The sequence below is a fragment of the Malurus melanocephalus genome, unplaced genomic scaffold, assembly GCF_030028575.1.
Source record: "Malurus melanocephalus ecotype Western Australia unplaced genomic scaffold, MMel_1.1 scaffold_8, whole genome shotgun sequence".
NCBI classification, from domain to species: Eukaryota; Metazoa; Chordata; class Aves; order Passeriformes; family Maluridae; genus Malurus; species Malurus melanocephalus.
The window spans coordinates 1,711,675-1,731,083 of NW_026623240.1; the positions used below are offsets into that span (position 1 = coordinate 1,711,675).

Genomic DNA, 19,409 nt, shown 5'->3' on the forward strand with positions numbered 1-19,409 from the left:
TTCTGATGAGTTTAATATTGGTTTAACAATTACATAGATTCTACCACTCATAGGTTTGATTGTCTTAAAATATGGAYGTAACTATGACATTTTTGTAATCGCTACTGTAAACAGATTAGGAAATTATTTCRGTTGATGATTGCAGTGAAACTGGATGTGTTTCAATTGGTATCTGTTTTCATGTGCATTGGGACTGCATTTCATAACCTTTTCAGGTACTGGAATGTGGAATGTATTGCAGTTGTCAATGTAGCGCTCTTTTTCAGAGGAAAGGACTGTTCAAACTGTCATTCACATGGTAAATTGATTTGTAGATAGTTATGCAACATTTCAATCCACTCACCAGAATGTTCCAATTTATGATTGTTCAGCTTCAGATATGTTGAGCTACGTGAAATCTTGATGTATTGCTGATGATTTCAGTGATATGAATTTGAGTCAAAAATTTTCTTTCTAAACTGGTGTGTGTATATTTTTTTTTTGTCCTCCAGACGCAGATTTTGSAAAGCGAGAGCATGATGCCATTTGGATTTTGTTCTTTTCTTTTTGGCAGTTAATTGCTAGAACTCTTTAAGCTAAATTCTAGTAAAATAAATGCTGGATCATATTTTTATCAGCATTTATCTTAAGCAATGTTTTCATTCACTGTTGGGTTTTGGCTAATGATACTTAAATGTATAATTGAATTGCATGCTTGAGAAAAATAGAGACTCATTGATCTCCTAGTTCTGTTTACACTAGGATATTTGCATCCTCAGTAGCTTTGCCTGAGGTATTAAGGATTTCTGGGAAGGTTGGTGGGTTCAGTCAGTCATACATGAGAGTGCAGACTGGTTTATTTTCACAGTAGGGACTAATGGTTGTTATCTGGTCTCCAGCCTATGATGACATGGTTTTGTTTTGTGTCTGTCTTTGACAGAATGCTGTGTCTAGGAGCRAAGTGCCTAATCAGTGATATTGAAATGCTTGTTTTCCAGACTGAACTTTACCGTAGTCCGACATYTGAGAAAACTTTTTAAATTTTCTATTCTATTAAGCAAATGCTAATGTCCTACTAATGTACTTACTGGAACAGAGCAAAGTGCATCTTATTCTTTTTGCTGTTATTTTGAGCTTTAAACAACAGCATTGTATTGGGTGCTGGTTCAACAGTTTCCAGAAAGTGCTTCAAGTGATAAGTCTCATAATACGTGGGCATTTTCACAGGGTTAACAGGGACATTATGTTTTGGGAATTTTTCTGCAAACTTTTTCTGTTTTCTAAAATGTTATTTGGTTCTGAAACTACTTTGAAGAGGACATGTCTCAGTACACTGAGATTGGGATTCATCCTGTCTAACTCTAGCTACTTGGGCTGTGTTTCCACAGTAAATAATATCAAGATCTGTGCATTGACATAATGCCCAGCAACACATCAGAGCTGGATGAAACATGTGCACATGATCACATATCTGTTGAATTAGGCAGAGTACACAATACAAAGTTCACTAGCTTGATGCTTTTACACCATCTTTATGGCAGCCAGTGATAAATAGTGACTGGGATAACTGATTTGTAAGCAGCACTAGCTAATCAGTAGGAAAATAAGCATTCAAAATTGTTAAACCACTTCAGCCCAGCAGAATAAATTTAATAGTGGATCAGTAATTTGAATAATGGGGCCCTGTTATTTTTGACCAGTATCAGAAAACTTAAAGGCTGCTATGCTGTTGACTCTGGACCTTAACTGAAGCTGTTTCCAAAATGCCAGCCTAAGCAGTCTGTGTCCTTTYCATCTTTCCTTAGCTGCTTTTCCCCATCTTTCTATCATTCCTTTTGTTGTCTGTAAAACTATCCTGCATCTGYATGATGAACACATTGGGAAATGTGTCTAGCTGAAAAACAACCTTTTTTTCCTCTCTTCCCCATCCACATCAAGTCCCCAGGCCAATTCACTGTTCAGCTGCACCAACACTCATATAAGCGTGAATGGCCATGGAAGACACAGCAGAGCTGAGCCCTGGTGGCTGAAACAGCTCTGCTGCCTAAACTGAAACCACAGCTGAAGATGTTAAGTGGGAGGCGAGTCACTCTCTGCTCCCTCTACTATTGGMAAAGACAGATGAATTCAGCAGATAGTTCAGTTCACTACCTTTTGTAGGTGTGTATAGTTTTTGTTGATTATAGAGGTATATTTAGGGTGACTGACTTCCTGACAGATCTCTCAGCAAATGCTGACAACAGGTGGAATTAATTCAGGCTAAAAAGCTAAAACTGGAGTTGTTCTGGAATATCTAATCTCTTCTTTTGAGTGCAGCCTTACAAATTTCAAGAAAGAGTTTGCTTCTTTTTGTCTATATATTGATGGTCTCCAATATTTGCTCAGGATTTATCACTACATTTCATTTCCTTGCAAATCAAAGTATACAAGTGGAAAAGTGTTTCCAATTTCTGAAGATTTTCTTCCTAAGTGCAAAATTGTTATCAGCTCTAAACATACTTCCTACSACTGTTTCATGAACAGAAGACCATGTGGCTGTGTGTAGAGAGTCAGACTAATAGTTTCTCCAGGGTCAGCTAATAGCAAAGTAGATGTAAAGTGAAGACAYGAAAGAGCACAGCAGTCTGTAGTGATGCTTTCCTAGAATACTTTCTCAGCCTCTAAATATTTAATCTAACAAAAAATTTCAAAAAGGTATGAATGTGAAGAGGCATAAATACTCATTCCACAGTCTTCTTGCCTGTGCACTATAGCATATTCTGGGTCTTGGTGTCCTGCCATCTACACCAGTACCCATTCAYGTACTCATCACATGCTGTGACTCCTTTGAGATGTACCTTTTGTTTTCTGTTCCAGGGAAATTGTAGAGCCAAGGGGTGAGGCCTGCAACATGCCTGGGCCTATCACAGTGTGGAATCAAGATGCGCCCAAAATTTGGGTACTGGCACTTCTAGGAAAAGCAAAAAAATGTGGGCTATGTTTGTAGGAATATTCTCAGTGGCTATCTAGAACCTTTTTGAAATATTTGTTTGGCATTTTAGAAGAGCCAGGAAATTACATATCCTCTTCTAGAAGATGCTTCTTCTGGTATGACAAATTTTGGTAACAAACTAGGTGTAATCTGACCCCTGTATTACTYGGAAAGGTCTTCCTTCCCTGAGCATGGCGCATTGCACTCTGACCTGTAGCAATCAGCAATTCAAGACACATCCTGAAAGCCACAGCCCAGTACTTGTAAGGTAGCACTTCTGAAAGGAACTGGGGTTTTCTCAGTATCATCTAATACAGCTAAAGCAGAGTTCGATGCTGTGTGGGATTGGACCACAATGTTATTGAATTGTATTGTTTTCTAGTTTTTAATCTCATTTACCATATTGTGCTACAGCCTTTAGGAGTGTGAGTCTATTATGATTTCTTGTGACCCACAGTAAAACAATAAATCATCTTCAGATGTGTTGAAGGTGTTTTCAGGTGATGTGACCAGCTGCTTCAGTGGACTAGAAATGTTACCTATAGAGAGGAAAATGTAAATGTATAAATGAAAATGTCTATTTTGGTACATAAAAAAAAAGAACTTGGGTATTGCCAAACATAGAAGATATTTCTTTTTTCCCTTTAGGAACATAAATTTAAATTACAGCATTATATTTGAAAACTTTGTATGATTTGACTATTAAAATATTTGTATCCATTTGCATGTATTCATGATGTATATTTCTATACATCACTGGTTGAGTTATGACTGGAAAGAAATATAGAAGGCTGTGAGAAACTTTTTAAAGGAGGTGTTCTAAGAGCTAGAACTTGTTTATCCATTAACTTGTTTTACTAAAATGAATTCCGAATAATGACATTTTATGGCATAATGTGATTTCATTAACATTTTGGAGTGTTTTTCTCTGAGAGGCAAAAGATATAAAGARTATTCCCTTTCTGTGTTGTACAGGTCTTCTTATACAGAGAGTTTTAATAGGATATACATTTAGATCTATTATGATTTTTTTATCATACAAAGAARGTCAGTCTTCTTGGATTTAAACAAAATACGTGCATTGACATAATTGATTGTGGGTAAACATAAAATAATATGCAAAATCTGAATTAGATTGAATGCAATTAATATTCCATAACTTTCTGCTTTTAGATTTTGCATKTAACTTCTTGGATAACTGTTTCTGTCTATGTTGTATTTCTTGTCATGCTGCAGTAGTATGAAGTTAAATATGAAGTAATTTCTGGTCATGATATGGAAGACCTAAGTTGTGTGGTATTAAGAAGGAAGCTGAACAAGCACTACAGAGCCTGACTTGTGCTTGGGACAATATAAATAGAGAAGTCCATCTTCAAAAAAGGTATAAAATAACTGAGGGACTCTCTCATGGGTTTTTATTGGATGACTATTGTAATTAGCATAAAGCCATGACTGGTTTTGCATTGTCAGCCCCAAATATCTTGCCTTTGTCGYTCTCAGATAAAGTCCTTTTACCCATTCTGGTGCTTTTGCTCTTTGATACATTGCAAATGCACCCAGGGTGCTTTGGGGCAGTGGTATGTAGTGTCAAGCTGACAGATTCCAACCTTGTGCTAAAGTATGCTGATAGCTTTGCCAACAGAGGGAGAGAAAGCTGCTTGGAACACTTTGATCTCTATAATAGTTAGAGGTGGCATTGCTACCTGTGTGGTCTATTTTGCTCTCACTGAGAGACACAAGGATTTGGAGTTTTTTGCTGTATCTGTTTGAGAAGGTCAGAAATGTAAATGCTGTTACAGAGTTGTTAACAAACACCTCTGCCAGTACCATTTCATCTACGGAAGGTTCCAAATTTGCTTATTGGTGCTTTCTGGTCTTCTGTATTTACCCTCGCGTCTACATCAGTTATGTTCTAAATGAAAAACATCTGCTACAGGCAAAGAGATGCTGTTAATTCTCCTGTATTTGAGACTTTTACAGGAACATGGAGAAACAGAAATTTGCAAGAAAGTCTTAGCTCCACAGTAACAGCTCTACCACTGCTAAAAGCAAAGACAAGAAAACAGACTGTCTCATAACAAGGGACCCCTAAGACCTTGTCCAGCTTCTTCCCAGTTTAAGGTATCATTTACCAAAACTACTCAATAAAAGAAAACTGGAATTAGTGCCATTTTACCCATGTATTTCAAACTTTTAAAACAGGTCTGTCTAAGCAATGCCAGCACAAGTTGCTTTGCATGATTTTCAATGACCAATTGAAAGAGGGGGGAGAGGGACACATATTATTGTCACAGAATCTGTGCAATTTATTTTTAATGACTTTTAAATTATTGATTATTTTTTGTTCAAGATGATAGTTTTCTGGTATTATATGACTGACTGTACTTGGGTTTTTTTTGGTTCCAGCAACTCAAAGCACATATGATTTTGTAGCTTTGAGAACTTCTGATAGCTACTATAATGAAGGTTTYTTTCAAATTCTTCCAAGAGTTTCATTTTATTTCTGACTGATGACTTTAGCTAGTGAACTGCAGATTAGATGAGTTTAACAATAAACTAATTCCTATTGGAAAACACTGGTTTGCGAGAACTGTAGATTTTTAGCTAGTAGTAAATAAAGATCAGTCTTCTGGTATTATATGTACCCAGTGTGTACTTACCTAGGTCTGCAAAAATTAAGTATGCTATAGCCAGAAACTCTAGCAAGCCAGAGCATGTTCATGCTTCAGTTTGTCACTGAATGAGCTAAGGTTTATATAACTCTTCAAACTCTCTTTCTGTACTACAGCACTGTTTGCAGGATGATCAGCTATGGGATATATCTGCTTGCAAACTTTTCTGAGGCTGGGGATTGTAAGGTTTCTGAACACTGACTCATAACAGATAACTCTTTTGGAGTTTCTGAAAGACCTTGTGTCTCCAGACCCGAGACAAATCAAACAGCAAGAGATGATGCTGATAGTTTTATTATGGAAGTCTGGGTGGGTGCTGACTAGACTTGGCTGTTTCAGTTGGCAGCCAGTGAGGACATTAGAAAGCACATTTGCCATAGCTCATGGTTTTCAAACTAAATATTGTCAGATTCCAGGTGCTGGAGCRTTTTTCAATTCATATTGTCCTTTTTTTTGCCCTGATGTCTTTGATTAACTTGAAAATTAACAGCAAATAAACTTGATTTCCTAGCCAACAGCTATGACCGTTAGTTTTTCTATGTGGCATCTGTAGGAGTCAAGGCTCCAGTATAGCGTTTTGTTTAGTTGGGCCTTTTTTCTTCTAAGGCAAGGCTGTAGTAGCAACTTGCTTTGACTGTTGTTTACCAGGGAAATTACAAGAACTGCTGTGTGAGCAATGCACACATGCCTTGTTCTTCATCATGTGTAGTTACTTCTGCATTTTAYCATTGCAGCGGCAGAACAGTGCTTTTGGAGTAGATGTGTTTTCTCCTGATTATTTGAGGAAGCCTGGAATTCTGATGTTTAAGGTCAAACTGAAAAGTTCCAATGAATCCTCTTGAATTGTCCCATTGTTTGTTTTTTTTTTTTCTTTTTTTTTTGTTTCTGTAAGCCAAGCACATTTTAAAATAGTCTCCAGAACTGGCAAGTACACAACTCTGGACATGAGTAAGACATGCAAACTGCAGCAGCACAGGTCTTGGGGCCTATGTTCCAGTTGTGTTCCTCCTCACATACGTGTTCAGTTAGCTGCTTGTATGGGTGTCTTTGCAGTGAAAAGTTGCACCTGTACATAGTCCCTTCCTTCAGAAAGGAGARGTCAAGGGTGGCCATGGAAGGCCACAGCAGTGTGTGAGGCATGGSCAGCGATGGCCAGCACACTGCTGCTTTCCCAGCCTTGCCCAGGTTGATGTTACAAAGCACAGTACTCCACTGCTGCTGTGCCTGTGGCAAGGTGACACACAGACAGCATGGGGCCATAGAGATAAATAGATGGCTCAGGGGTATGGCAGGTTAACACGGAATGCTGATGGGGAGGGCTTGACAGAGCTGCTGCGCTTCTTTCAGGACATTGGTGCTTCCAGACTTTATTGCACAGCTCAGTAAACTCAATTCCAAAGCAGATATAAAGTATGAAAACAACCGAAGTTTTGCAATGAGGAATCTAGTCTACCTTAATCTGGAGTAACTCACAACTAATGGAGCTACTGTAGGCAGTCCTGTGAATTTTTCCTTTTTGCAGCTTGCAGGCAAATTCTCTTTAAAAGCTTTGCATCAAGTATGTGCAAGGATGAGTTGTGTAAATTATCACACATGAAGACAAAGACCAATTTGCAATTTCACCTGAAGACAAAATAAAACTTTCGGAAAAGAATGTAATGACTCATGCAAGAGTAATCACAGTTTAGGCAGGGCTGCCCTCCTGCAGTCCCATTACTTAGCACGTAGGCATGCTACTAAGGAAACTACTGTTCCTTTTCTGCTTCTTAGTCATAAAAAAATGACAAGCATGACACTACTTCCTATGTAACTGCAGTGCCTAAAAGTTTCCTGAGTTATTAGAATCAGCCAGTAGAGACCATCYCATGTGCCAACAGATCAGAGTTTTTGGCATGATTTTAGATGTCTTTTACCTGAACTGTGGTTTACATAGAGAAGCAAGACATTTGCCTTTATGCAATGAGGAAAATAATAGTTTGCACTTCTGTGGCATCCTCCACTTGATAAGCTGATAGAGTATTATGCAATGTTCTCTGTGRAGAAAAACTACTGTGATGTATGTCACAAAAATGCTAGCATATGTCATACAGGAAACAAGTGTGTCAGAATACTAGAACTGAATGTGGMATCCAGGTATCTCAATTCCTCTTTCTGTATTCTCACTCTAATACCATTTTGCTTGCCCTGGATATATTGGTGAGGCATTTTGGTGTCCAAGTTGAGATTAGTCTGTTGTTCTTYCCCTCTCCCCCTGCTCCTTCAGCTAGTCAAGATTTGGTAGATTTCCTAGTTTATCAGTAGCTCAAATGACAATGTATTTGGGGAAAAACAATTGACAAAAGAATGGAGTGAGGTTTTGTCGTGCATTCAAGTCTTGTTTTATGTGGAATTAGATTTAATTTAGACCTTAACTTTAAGGCTCTCCTCAGTGTCAATAGGATGCTACAATTTTCTATAATTTGTGGAGAGAAGAATATCTAAGTGTATAAGTCTGTCAGCAKGCCACAAGTAGTGATTTATGACCCAGCACCAGTGAATGGATCTTTTTGAAAACCGTTGTCTTTTACATATACCTTAACTTTTTGGTTAAGTTGCTGTAAAAGGTGTGTGGCAATGGCATCACTGATAATGCTTCCCTACTGCTCATTCCTGCCTTAAGGAACYGAAGTGGTGTTGCTGTGGGAAGGGGAACACTTGTCAGAAATGCTAATATGAGCTTCCTTTACCATCATGTGGAWTTTTAATCCTGGTGCTGTCACTGTTGGATGTAGTATTAACTTGCTTAGCATTAGAACACCATAGTTCCATTTATTGATATATTTTAGTTTCATTTATTCATTTTTAYTCATCTTACAGTATTTTATTTATATTGTATTTATTATTCATTCATTATATATTTATTTATTYATTCATRGTTTCATTTATTGAATATATATTTATTAYTATTTCATTATTGGCTTGATGTTATACAGAGGTCCTGGAAGATAAATAATCTGATCCTTAATTGCATTTATCATTTAGATATCTTAGGATCACAACTTCAGCAACATCATGTAGTGAGGCTCCAAAGYGGATACATAAGAAGTAATTTATGAAAGCTAGTCCTGGTAAAAATAGAGAAAGAGAATGAAAGGATTGAATATTAGTGTGAAATGAAAATAGTGCATGAAGAGGATCTCCCAAAACAGAACCACCATACAGCTAGTAGGGATCAAATATTTAATGTCAAAATCAATTAAATATTTGGTTAGGCAGAGAAATTTTGCCTCTGGAAAGCTGATGCAAATAGGATAGCTGTGAATAGGTTAGCAGCAGAATGCTGTCTTCTGAACTCTGATACGATGGGAATGAAAAGTGCTTTGAACAACTGGAATAGCTGTGGTAAAACCAGAGAAATGTTGGCCAGGCAGCCTGAAAGTCAGAGCCAATGGGAAAGAGATAAATACAATATTAAAGAAAAAAATTTAATCTAGACAGTGCTTTAAAAGTCAAGTGAGTATGCCTTGATTTGTATTTAAGCAAAAGCCCTGTGGCTGAGTCAATGGTATAGCTGAAGGTGTTTGAGGTAACTAGTTTTAKCTATAATTATTTCATTGTTTTGAAGGTATACTTAACAAAGGAGGGTAAGTGACCATCTGTTCACTCAGTAGCTCCCMATTCTGTACAGCTATTTGAATCCTTGGTTATAGAAAATGTTTTATCCCATCAACCTGTTGCACAAATAGCTTCACTCGGCTTGGTAGGCTGAGGGGGGAGTCCACCAATGCAAGTAAATTGTGCGCGTAAAGTATGCAACAGGCTCTGAATCGTCTTTGAACAAGGTGGATTTAGCAAACTGGTAATTTTTGCTGTAGTGTAATTTGAGAGACGAAATTATGGAGGTCAAGTTCTTCAATGTATGGAAAAGGGCATCAGGAGGTCAGGCCAYCGGGGGCTGGTGCGCCGGGGGCTCGGCGAGACTCAGCCTGAGCGGCCCGGAGGGTGTGGCCGGGAGCCCTGACTGCGGGCCCGGGTGGCTGCGCAGCGCCCGCGGCAGCCAGAGCCTCCAGCTCCAGGTGAGGGGAGTCCGGGAGGGACTCGTGTGCCGGGCTGGAGGCGGGACAGGCACGGAACCGGGGCTGGGCTGTCGCGGACCGGGCAGCGAGCGATCAGGCGCTCGCAGAAGGCTCCGGCTGAGTCACCCGTAAGTTGTCGCGAACTGCGCTTCTGCGGGGCGGGCTGGTGCTGGTGTACGCGCCAGCTCCTATCGCGGCACGGCTAGACCTTGGGCTCTCTAACAACGTCCCGGTTCATTTTCTGGCAATTCCTGACCTCTGTTGTTGCGGGTCCGGCCTCCGGCCACCCCTCCCGGCTGCCCGCTCCGGCTCTGTGGCCCCGAGGGAGGGACCCGGGCGGGGCTCGCTGCCCCGGGGATCGCTGCGCCAGGACGGACGCTCTACAGAAAGCCTGGAGAGAAGCAGCCGTGATCAGACCCGGTAACTGGGGACAGCTTTGACCTCTCGTGCAGAGAATGAAGAGTTGGTTTAGTGTGTGAGCGCGTGCGGGGTGTCCCTATGTCCCCACACCGCCGTCGGGGCAGGGGAGCGGGAGCTGGGCGAGCCCTTGCCCGAGTTGGCTTGCGGACTGCTAGAAATGCTGTAGCTGTGACAGTGCGGCCGAGACGCTGGGTCTAGTGCTTAGGTTTTGTGGGAATTGATCCCATGGAAATCTGTTAAATAAGTGTAAAAAAGTGGTTGCACTCAAGATACTTCCCTGAGTAGAGAGAAAAGAAACGCTGTGCCYTGTTTTTTCCTTTGTCTTTTGAGGAGGACCGAATGCAAAAGCACTCCTTTCTGTCTGAATTTGTGGTTTCTGTAAGTTGGTTGTTAGTTTGAAATAGCAATGCTGAAAAGGTTTTCAGTTAAAGTGTGTTGTTTTGGTGAGTTGGTTTCTTTTTTTTTAGGTAACATTGTGGCAACAGAGGAGCAGTCAAAATAAATTGCTTCCTTTACCAAGGAGGGAACAAAAGCTTGTATTTTGAAGCATTGGCTAAGAAACAGCTAGATTTGACTGTAACCTTGGTAAAGTTCTCCGTTTCTGCCAGCAGAATAGGGAGAGAAGGTTTATTTCAAGTCAAGGCTTCATGCTGTTCGGGATTACTGAGCTAACTGATTGGGCACTTAAATTTCAAAGATAATTTCACGGCCAGATGAAGACAGCTGTACTTATTATTGAATCATCTTCAATTATCAGTTTTTCTTGGCATTTTTTATACATGTGAAGGTATTCTACATGTGAAAATTCACGAAGCGAGGTATGGGATTTACCTGTTTCTCTCATCTTAGAAAAAAAGAGATTTCAAAGATAGCATATCCTGGCCTGTGTGTTTTCAGTTGCATGAGAATAATAGTTAAAAATAACATTTTAAATAAGCTGACTGATTACAGTGCAAGGATATATGGGGGAGGGTGGAAATTGTATGGCATATGTAAGGAGAGAGAAGGAGAGCATGAACATTGTGATAGCACTTCAAGACCCTCTGGAAGCACTGACCTGACTCTAATCTTGTGGAGATGTTTGATGTTTGACAGACTCATGTTTTTTTCTGATAGTAGCTTGAAGCCTTTGAACTACTGCATATGCTTTCTCAATCTCTGTTTCTGTATCATAACAGGCTGTAGGTTCTTGAACCTTCATATTCTTCTCAAAGTCCTGTGATATGTTTGCTATGGAAGCTACTGGATCGGTTTTGTGGTTTTTTTAAACAAAAGCAGAAAATGCAGGTTGCAGAAAGCTGCTTCTAAGCCGTTGTGGGGAGCAGAAATCCTTTCTTTTGTGTTAAAATAGTGAAGGATACTACACTGCTTCTAGGGAGAAATCCACCCTGATTAAGCTGTGATGGCTACTGTTTTAACTGTATTTCTTCCAATGATATTTTAACTTTATAGGCTTTTAAGTCACACTTTTTCTCTTACTATGCACACACACAGAAATCTGGGGAAATTCATTTGCCTTTTTTTGTCCTGACCTTGACTTTCTTCACCATTAAGGATGTTCACTTTCTTCTTTTTTTTTTTTTTTCCTGTGTGCATCTGCATAGTGCATGCAAACATGCCATATGACTTAGCAGGGAGAAGATGTATCTTCCACTTGCTGAAATTTATTATTGCTGATTTGAAGGTGGGGATGGGAGGCAGGTGGGAGGAATTTGTGAGGAGATTTGATGTGGCAAAAGTAAGTAGAGTTTTCACAAAAGCTGACTCCATCCTTCAGATACCTGAGAACACTCAGCTGAATAGCTTACACCATGTTCAAGCCCTCTTAGCTTCATAGCATAGATAATGGTAAAGATTGGTGATATGGTAAGACCAGGTATAACTCCAGAGATTTTGATCTAARAGGGAGAATCACCCAAATGGAAGATCAATAAGAAAGAGACATGTGGGTTTTGTGATTTCCAAAACTGATTTAGATATAACTTTGAGCTTTGAGATAGCTTGGGAGTTTGATTTGGAACTCTGAAATTGCTTTTCTATTTCCTTTTATGAGGTTTCCATTAGCATGCAAATATAGAGCCTTGGACTGTTTGTTATGCCATTCATGCATCTCTGAGGCTGAACTGAACATTTCCCTTTCCCTAGCTTCTCTTCCTCCAATATATTGAAACTACAAAGTAGAAGCCACTGCCATTGGTTGTGTTATGTTGTGGTATGGAAGGGGCACTTACTCTTGTACCTCTGTCATTTTGAATGAACCATCACAACACTTCCTCAGACTGTGTGAATATAAGAAAGTTTTCATGAGGACATGCTGAGCCAGAAAATTTGGATTTGCATCCCAAAGATGGCACAAGCAGAAGGATATTTAGTATGTTTTTTTAGGGAAGTGAAAGTTATTTGTTTCATTGTTYATGGTTCCGTTTTCTTTTGAGCAGTGATGTGAAAAGATGCACACCCCAGCAGATTAGAACTTTATGCATGTTTGCCCATCAGATACGTATTTTATTCTATGTCCGATCTCATACTGTTACCCTAAATGCCATGTTGATTTTAGAGGCCTCTTCATTTGTATTTGCTCACCCTCATTCATAACAAAAAACTAGAATGTCAGAAGTTACCTGGAAACCTTTCAGGCTTTCCAGTTCTCTGATTTCACCATGTAACTCCTGACAATTCTGTTCCCATATATTCTTCCAARGAAGTGCCACTTCATTTCCCATACAAATTCATTTCCCCTTTTTAACATTATATTGGTATAAGTCCATCTTGTTTGCACCTAGTTAGGGGATATTTGTATTACTTCCAAAGTGTTCTGTTTTGTTAGGKGCTGCATTATGACAAATAGGATTGTGTACTATTACAGTATTATTTCTGTTAGTGTATTATTTCAGTTCCTTTTGAGCTATTGTTGTGTCAGTTTTTCTACCATTTTTATTGTTGATTSCATAATGGCTCATGTTCAAAGCATACTGTCTCTTGGAGAGTAAAATTTTCAGGTTTCTATATCTGGTAAAATCAAGCATTCTTTGAATCMTATACTAAAGTATTTGAGACATTCCAGAGTCTTCAACAGAAGAGGCTCCAACTTTCCAGTGTTTATATTCAATAAAGAAAATTGTATGGATAGTTTGGCAGGACTGTTGTAACTGAGCTGATTGTTTCAGTTCTTTGTTTATCTTTATGAAGAATATATAGTACAACAGCACACAGGCAAGCAGATAAAGATATGGTAGAAGCTACCAGACCTGTTGTTTGGTYRGGATTTTTTGAGGGGKTTTTTGAGARGTGTTGCAGGGAGGWTTGTTGGAAATGTTATCAAAGCTTCTATATATATATTGTGGCTATATATATATTTGTGGCTAAGTGTATTGCAAGCTCTTGAGYGTAGGGTATTTTTTGTACTAACTGTGGAACTCTACCTTGATACCTCAAAACAAAACTCAGGTGTGAATTTAAGGATTGGGTATTGAATTGGTAAGTCACGTGATGTTACTGTGAATGCTTCTAAAAAGAATCAATGATTAGGACAACTCTAGGAGTTTGGTTTTGATTCTTAAGGGCTCCTTAGGAGTAGGGATGAAATGGAAAATGATGTACATCAGGGGGTCATTAATTTGTAGAAAACTCTCAGGCTGTTGGATTGAAAATCTCCTGGGGTGCTATAATAATTATCTTGTAATTTGGTTAGRAGAGTGAATTCTCAGCTTTCTTTATGAATCCTCAGACAAGAAGTGGTTGACAATTTAATCTCATAGTAGCCTATTGTGGACTCACCTGGTATCAGCTATTAAACCGAAGCTTTCAGTGGTTAATAATATCATATGTTCCATTTCAGCTGAGCAGTGGTAACCCTGCAGGAAAGGCTAAGGAAAAATCTCTCACTGGATAACCTGAACTAAACCAGYTGRAATTCAGAGGTTTGGAGGTGGTTTTTGTATAAACCAATGAGAAAGTACAATAATTAAGCACAGACTCTCAGCCGCCCCTGAAGGGAGGATAACAGTGTTTGTAMAATATGAGCCAGCTAGCTTCCATTTTTTCAGACTACATAAGCACTGTTTGGTGCTTTTGACAGTGAACACATAAAATGGAGTTTCAAATGATTGTATGAATTATAAGAAGCCTTTCCCCTCCCCCTCCAAATAACCTCTAAAAATTGGAGGTAATTTTTATCATTCTGTTCTAATAACAAAACTGAATTTACAAGGAACAAGCTCTGTCAGTTTGCTTTAGCTAGAGGAGGTTGCAACTTTGTGGTAAGCATTTGCATTTTAGATCTTCCTATCTGTGGACCAGTTCTTTTATTTGAACAATTGTGATGCAAAACTGACTTTACAGCAATTATTGTSAAAATAATTATATGATATTTTTAGTACTAGCTGAAACTAGCAGAAATTGTAGTTCAGCTACATCACAAATGGAGAGATGATTTAGTATTTCACAAGGGTCCATGTGATAATTTATGGCAGAATTTTTGGGAGAGTGTGTTTTGATTTCTTTAGGATTTTGCATTTTATTTGGATCTGTGTGACTAAAAGTGTCAGTTCTTTGCTAACACCTCAACTCTTTTCTACTTTTATTGTGAAGGGACCTGACCAGAGTCAAACAGATTCTCCCTAGGCAGAAGTGCTATTTCCTAAGGCTTTTCTACTATAGTACATAGTACCTGTGCTTTGACAGAGGCTTGGCAAATTGAAGAGTAAACAAAAAAAAAAAAAAACCTGGGTATTTATTGTAGGACTTTCAATAAGGGAGAATTGGGAAGGGATTTATTGTTGAAGTCTGAAAACCTTATCCAGCTAGTGAACCACTGCAGTGCAGCTTACAGGAAAAGGCAGAATTTTTACATACTTTGAGATCAGCTTTAGCGTTACTGTAAAAGTAAGCCTGTTTTGATAATCTCTGAGTAGAAGTAACAGTAGCTTCAGTACAAAAACATGTTGTTGTTAGCTGTGATGCTGAGGATGGAGAAGGGTGCAGGAGGACTATAGAAGCACCTCTGTTTTCCTTGCAACACCTGTGCATTCCCCAAACCAGGAGGAATTCTTGTGCAGCTGTGAGCAGCTGACTTCCAGGCTACTGGGCCTTCAGGGTGCTCATCTTATTTTTCAGCATGAAACTTGACCCATGTCAGAACAGATTCCCCATGTCCATAACTGTTATTTCCAAAAGCACTTCTGCTTTCTGATTTCATATCAATCTCTGCCACTTCTACRGCTATTCCATTTTTTTKGGGAAGCACCTGGTTGTCTAACACSTAGGTTAAATAATGTAGGACTGGTTGTACTTTGGGTCTGGTGGTATGTTCCATAGAGTGKTTTTTACAGGGTAATACAACTGTGTAGGACAACCCTGTCTTCTGTAATACAGCGCTATTTACTGAGCCCAGGACAGCATTTTGTTAATGTGTCCTGAGGAACAGGACAGTAATTCATTAATGAGCCTGAAGTGTTTGTCTCACAAAGCTTTTTGCTCACAATAACAGAAAAACCTGTACTGTATGGCAGACTGTAATTGATTGTACCAGAGACTGACAGCTATACAAATCTCTGTGTCAACAACGATTTGAGCCAGCAGGCTGGGCATGCTGAAGAAGAGAATTCCAGTAATCTGCTCCTGGCCTTATCTCYTGGGTAGAGCCGTTTAGTTTACAGCCTGTTAGAAATATGTGACCAGTTATCTGCTAGATTTATTACTTGAGCAAGACTCCTTAGCAACAGTTTTTTTCCTCACAGTGTGCCAACTATTGGGTTTAAAAACCTGTTCTTCCAAACCAAGCTGTAGTCTCCTTTTTTTGACARAATGTTCTTAAAACTTCTCTTGTCAGTGATTTGAAGTTGATACCAGAGCCTTCAGAGGATGTGAAAAGGCAAAAAAGAGGAACTCTGTGGATAAAAATGGAGAATTGTTCAGGGCCTGCTCTTGCATGTTTGTCCAGATTGGTTGTTTTTTAATGTGACTTTTAACATGTATAAAGTTGTATGTATGTGTGTGTGCTTGACGTGCAGCCGGGAGCAGCATGACTGGGTCTTGAGGTATCTGACTGCCTCAAAGCAAAGCAAAAGTTCAGTTTCAGATACCTGTGTTAGTCATGCCATTTAACTTCCTTTAAGGGAGGACTTTGATGATTGATACATATTAAGAAATCTTGGTTTTGTTTTTCCAGAACCAAAAATGATAGCTGCAGGGAAATTTTCAAGTCTTCCCAGAAACGGCCCAGTGAACCACCAGTTCTCATTAGCTTCTTCCATGGACCTTTTGACCACAAAACCTTCACCAATCGAGCATCGCTCAAACTCCTTTCAAGGCGTCTCTATCCATGGCACTCTCCCCAGGAAGAAGAGGGGGACAGTTCCCCCCAGGTCTTGTGATATGTTTAGCCATGTGGGAACATTGCCTTGCACCAGAACACGGCAGCAGCCACCTTTTGTACAGGATGTTATAGAAGAGTATGCTCCAGAAAATGGGAAGAGCCGTGAACTCCACGCCAGGTATGTTGTAAAACCTTAATTTACATAYCTTAGTTACATAGGAATTACTACATATTCTTCTAGGCCTCTAAAGGCCTTAACAAAGGTACAGCTGTTTACTATAACTCTAAGCTGAGTTTTCTCCCTAGTACTCAATTTAGGTCTTGATGGAAGACCAAAATAATTTTTAATGACTGTGTCTTGCCTCTGAATGTTTAAAAGTGGTAATATTGCATGTACTATTCTCACAGAGGAAAGTTGTATAAGTCACTGAATTGCATTGATATGACCCTTTGCATTGTTGTAACAGAGCAGTTTTTAAAAAGAAGTCATAACTGTTCAAACTTGGTTTTGATTTGTATTCATTGCAGTATGGATGGAGGGCTAAAGAACAGGAGCATGGTGTTCCAGCTGCCTCARATCTAGAGTTACATGTAAGCCTTCTTCATGGAGACTTAGTGGAACCTAATGTACACTGAGYTAATGGCAAATCATCCCTATTTATTCTTCCTGCCTGACTTCGTGGTTAACATATGCCTAACTCATGAGAAAGACTTAGACTCTTACAGCTAGCCTTTCTTTTGTGAATCTGTTGTCATCACTGATATGTCATTGCTTACAAGAAGTAATTGATATTGTAAATATCCTTTTTTTTGTTTTGTAAAATGGGAAAATAATTTCCAGCTAACACAAGAGAAATKCAGTGTAATGCAGAAGATCAGTTAAAGACATAGAAATGAGAGAATGTTTGGTTGCTTGGCTGACGGGGTTAAAGGTTGAGAAAAGATACCCAAATTACAAGTTCTGAATTAGCATTTATAGTCCTGCTGTGTCCATCACTACACACTTTCTTGGTTTTCAAGTCTTGTAAGGGAAGGCAAGTTCTAATTAGGTAAAGTTATGCGTGTAGAGTGGTTTTCTTAYGCTTTTTGATTTTGGTTTATAGGATCAAGCTTTCTTCTCACTTAAAAAGAAGTCCTTCTTTTTACCCCATTCATTTTAAAAGAAGAAAGGGCCTAAGGGGGTTTGGTATTCCTCTGTCACTGATCTCTGAGATGTACCTGTTTACATGAACTGGCTTTTAAACATCTTGTKCTTCTTTTATTTACATACTTTTAGAGAATGCAAGCAGCCTGGGGTGTTGCCATGAAAAGAATATGGTGATATACACTGAAGTTGTATTTTATAAATTCTTTTCAAGAGCAGTTACTAAACAAGATCTTCTTGAGAGACCAAATGCTACTGATAACTTGTCTTATGACAAGTTAACCTTTTCTTATAAAGAACACTTTGGTACAGCCAGTAAGAGTACAAACAGAATRCTTAAGAGGAAAATGTCAGGAAGATCTGCCTGGTCAGAATTAAAACATAATGCTTTTGTGAAATAATAAAGAGATTCAAATGAGGTTATTTGAGCAGCCTGTGAATAGAATTTGTGTTTATTGAGTCATAGCAGCAAGTTCTGTTCCTGTTTGATCTTTCAATTACTTTCCTAAAACACACACAGAATKCTGTGGTAGAAACTTCCAACAATTGGTTTCTTTAATTTGTACTGTGGATCATAAYGTGCTCTGCTCCCTGACCTGACTGCACTGTTGTGTTAGAGCAGAAGACACTAGTGACTTGGCAGTCTTCTTAAATCTTCTTGCAATGACAAGCACTTTTCATTAGTTTAAATTAAAGGAAAATTGAGAGAGAAAGTCTGATTTTCCTGTGGTAAGCATTTTGCCATATATGCTAAGGTATGTATTCTAATGTTTGCRCTCAGATTGAAATTATCTGGGCCTAATAATATAGGGGAGTCTGTGTTGCCTTGTTAGTGTTGGTTTTGTTTGTTTTTTAAAAATCACTGTTATTTAAGTGTAGGGATTTTTGGAATAATGTAAAATTACATGGATATTCTCATTCAGGGGTATATCAGTTTTTCATTGCTATAATACTATTTACAAAAATTGAACACATGAATACGTATTTTAGTGAAACGTTTTCATGATGCACTGTTTAAGCTAAGTGCTGTGTTTGATGCCAGTGGGCCAGAGCTAATAGTCATTGGGTTTGTGGTGTTCATTATTATAGTTCTTCATGAGTGACATTACAGTTTGGMAGGCTTGTGCCATTTTCATGTTTTTTCATTAATGCAAACAAATGTCCCTCAAATAAACAAGACCTAAAAGCAATGCAGAATTATCACTATCACATCAAGTTTGAGTGTAGTGATAAAGGCAGCTGTCAAAGGCCTGTTTTGACATTCTSCACCATTTCAGTTGGATGTCAACAGTACTCAGGTAGTCTTGGGTTAACATAGTAGTTACCTCTGTGAGTCTGGTACCASTTCTGATATAAACATGCTTAAATATTATCTCAGTGCAGAGATGCATGGAATTTCTGAGGCATTTTAAGAAGATGGAGTAGAGCAAAGACTTTTGCAAATATCCTGAAGCAAAACTAGATCCCAGTATTGATATTGTGCTCTGTTTCATGAGGCAGTGTGATTGCAAGAGATAGCAGAACAAGTGATTTGCTTCTTGGACTGTCATCTGACAGCTAAAGTATTCTCTCTTCACCATCACCATCACCTTTACGACTAAACCAAGGCCCAAAGTGCCATATCCAAAAATTTTTTGAATGCTTTCAGGGATGATACTCCATCACTTCTCTGGGCAGTCTCTTACAATGCTTTACAATCCTTTTTGTGGAAAAAATTTCCTACTACCTAATCTAAAGCTCCCTTGGTTCAACCTCAGCCCATCTGCTCTTGTCCTCTGACGCTGACACTTGTTACTTTATTGGTAAGCCAAACCACATACCAGGGAAAGACAAGAAGAGAGGAGCAGGAGGC

The 19,409-nt window shown here is 38.9% G+C and overlaps 1 protein-coding gene across 5 annotated transcripts in view; it reads left to right on the forward strand.

The window, feature by feature from the left end:
* BCAR3 (BCAR3 adaptor protein, NSP family member) overlaps positions 1–19,409 on the forward strand; it is a 79,724-nt gene that overhangs the window by 17,497 nt on the left and 42,818 nt on the right. Inside the window, exons 1-2 of one of the 5 annotated variants that reach the window (XM_057373754.1) lie at positions 5,011–5,071; positions 16,267–16,591. In XM_057373754.1, the coding sequence (XP_057229737.1) occupies positions 16,275–16,591 (317 nt within the window). In that variant the 5' untranslated portion in view covers positions 5,011–5,071; positions 16,267–16,274. Of the gene's footprint in view, positions 1–5,010; positions 5,072–9,653; positions 9,678–9,701; positions 9,806–9,883; positions 10,098–16,266; positions 16,592–19,409 lie in introns of those variants that run through there. The other 4 variants (XM_057373764.1, XM_057373746.1, XM_057373739.1 and 1 more) reach the window with 4 other exon arrangements.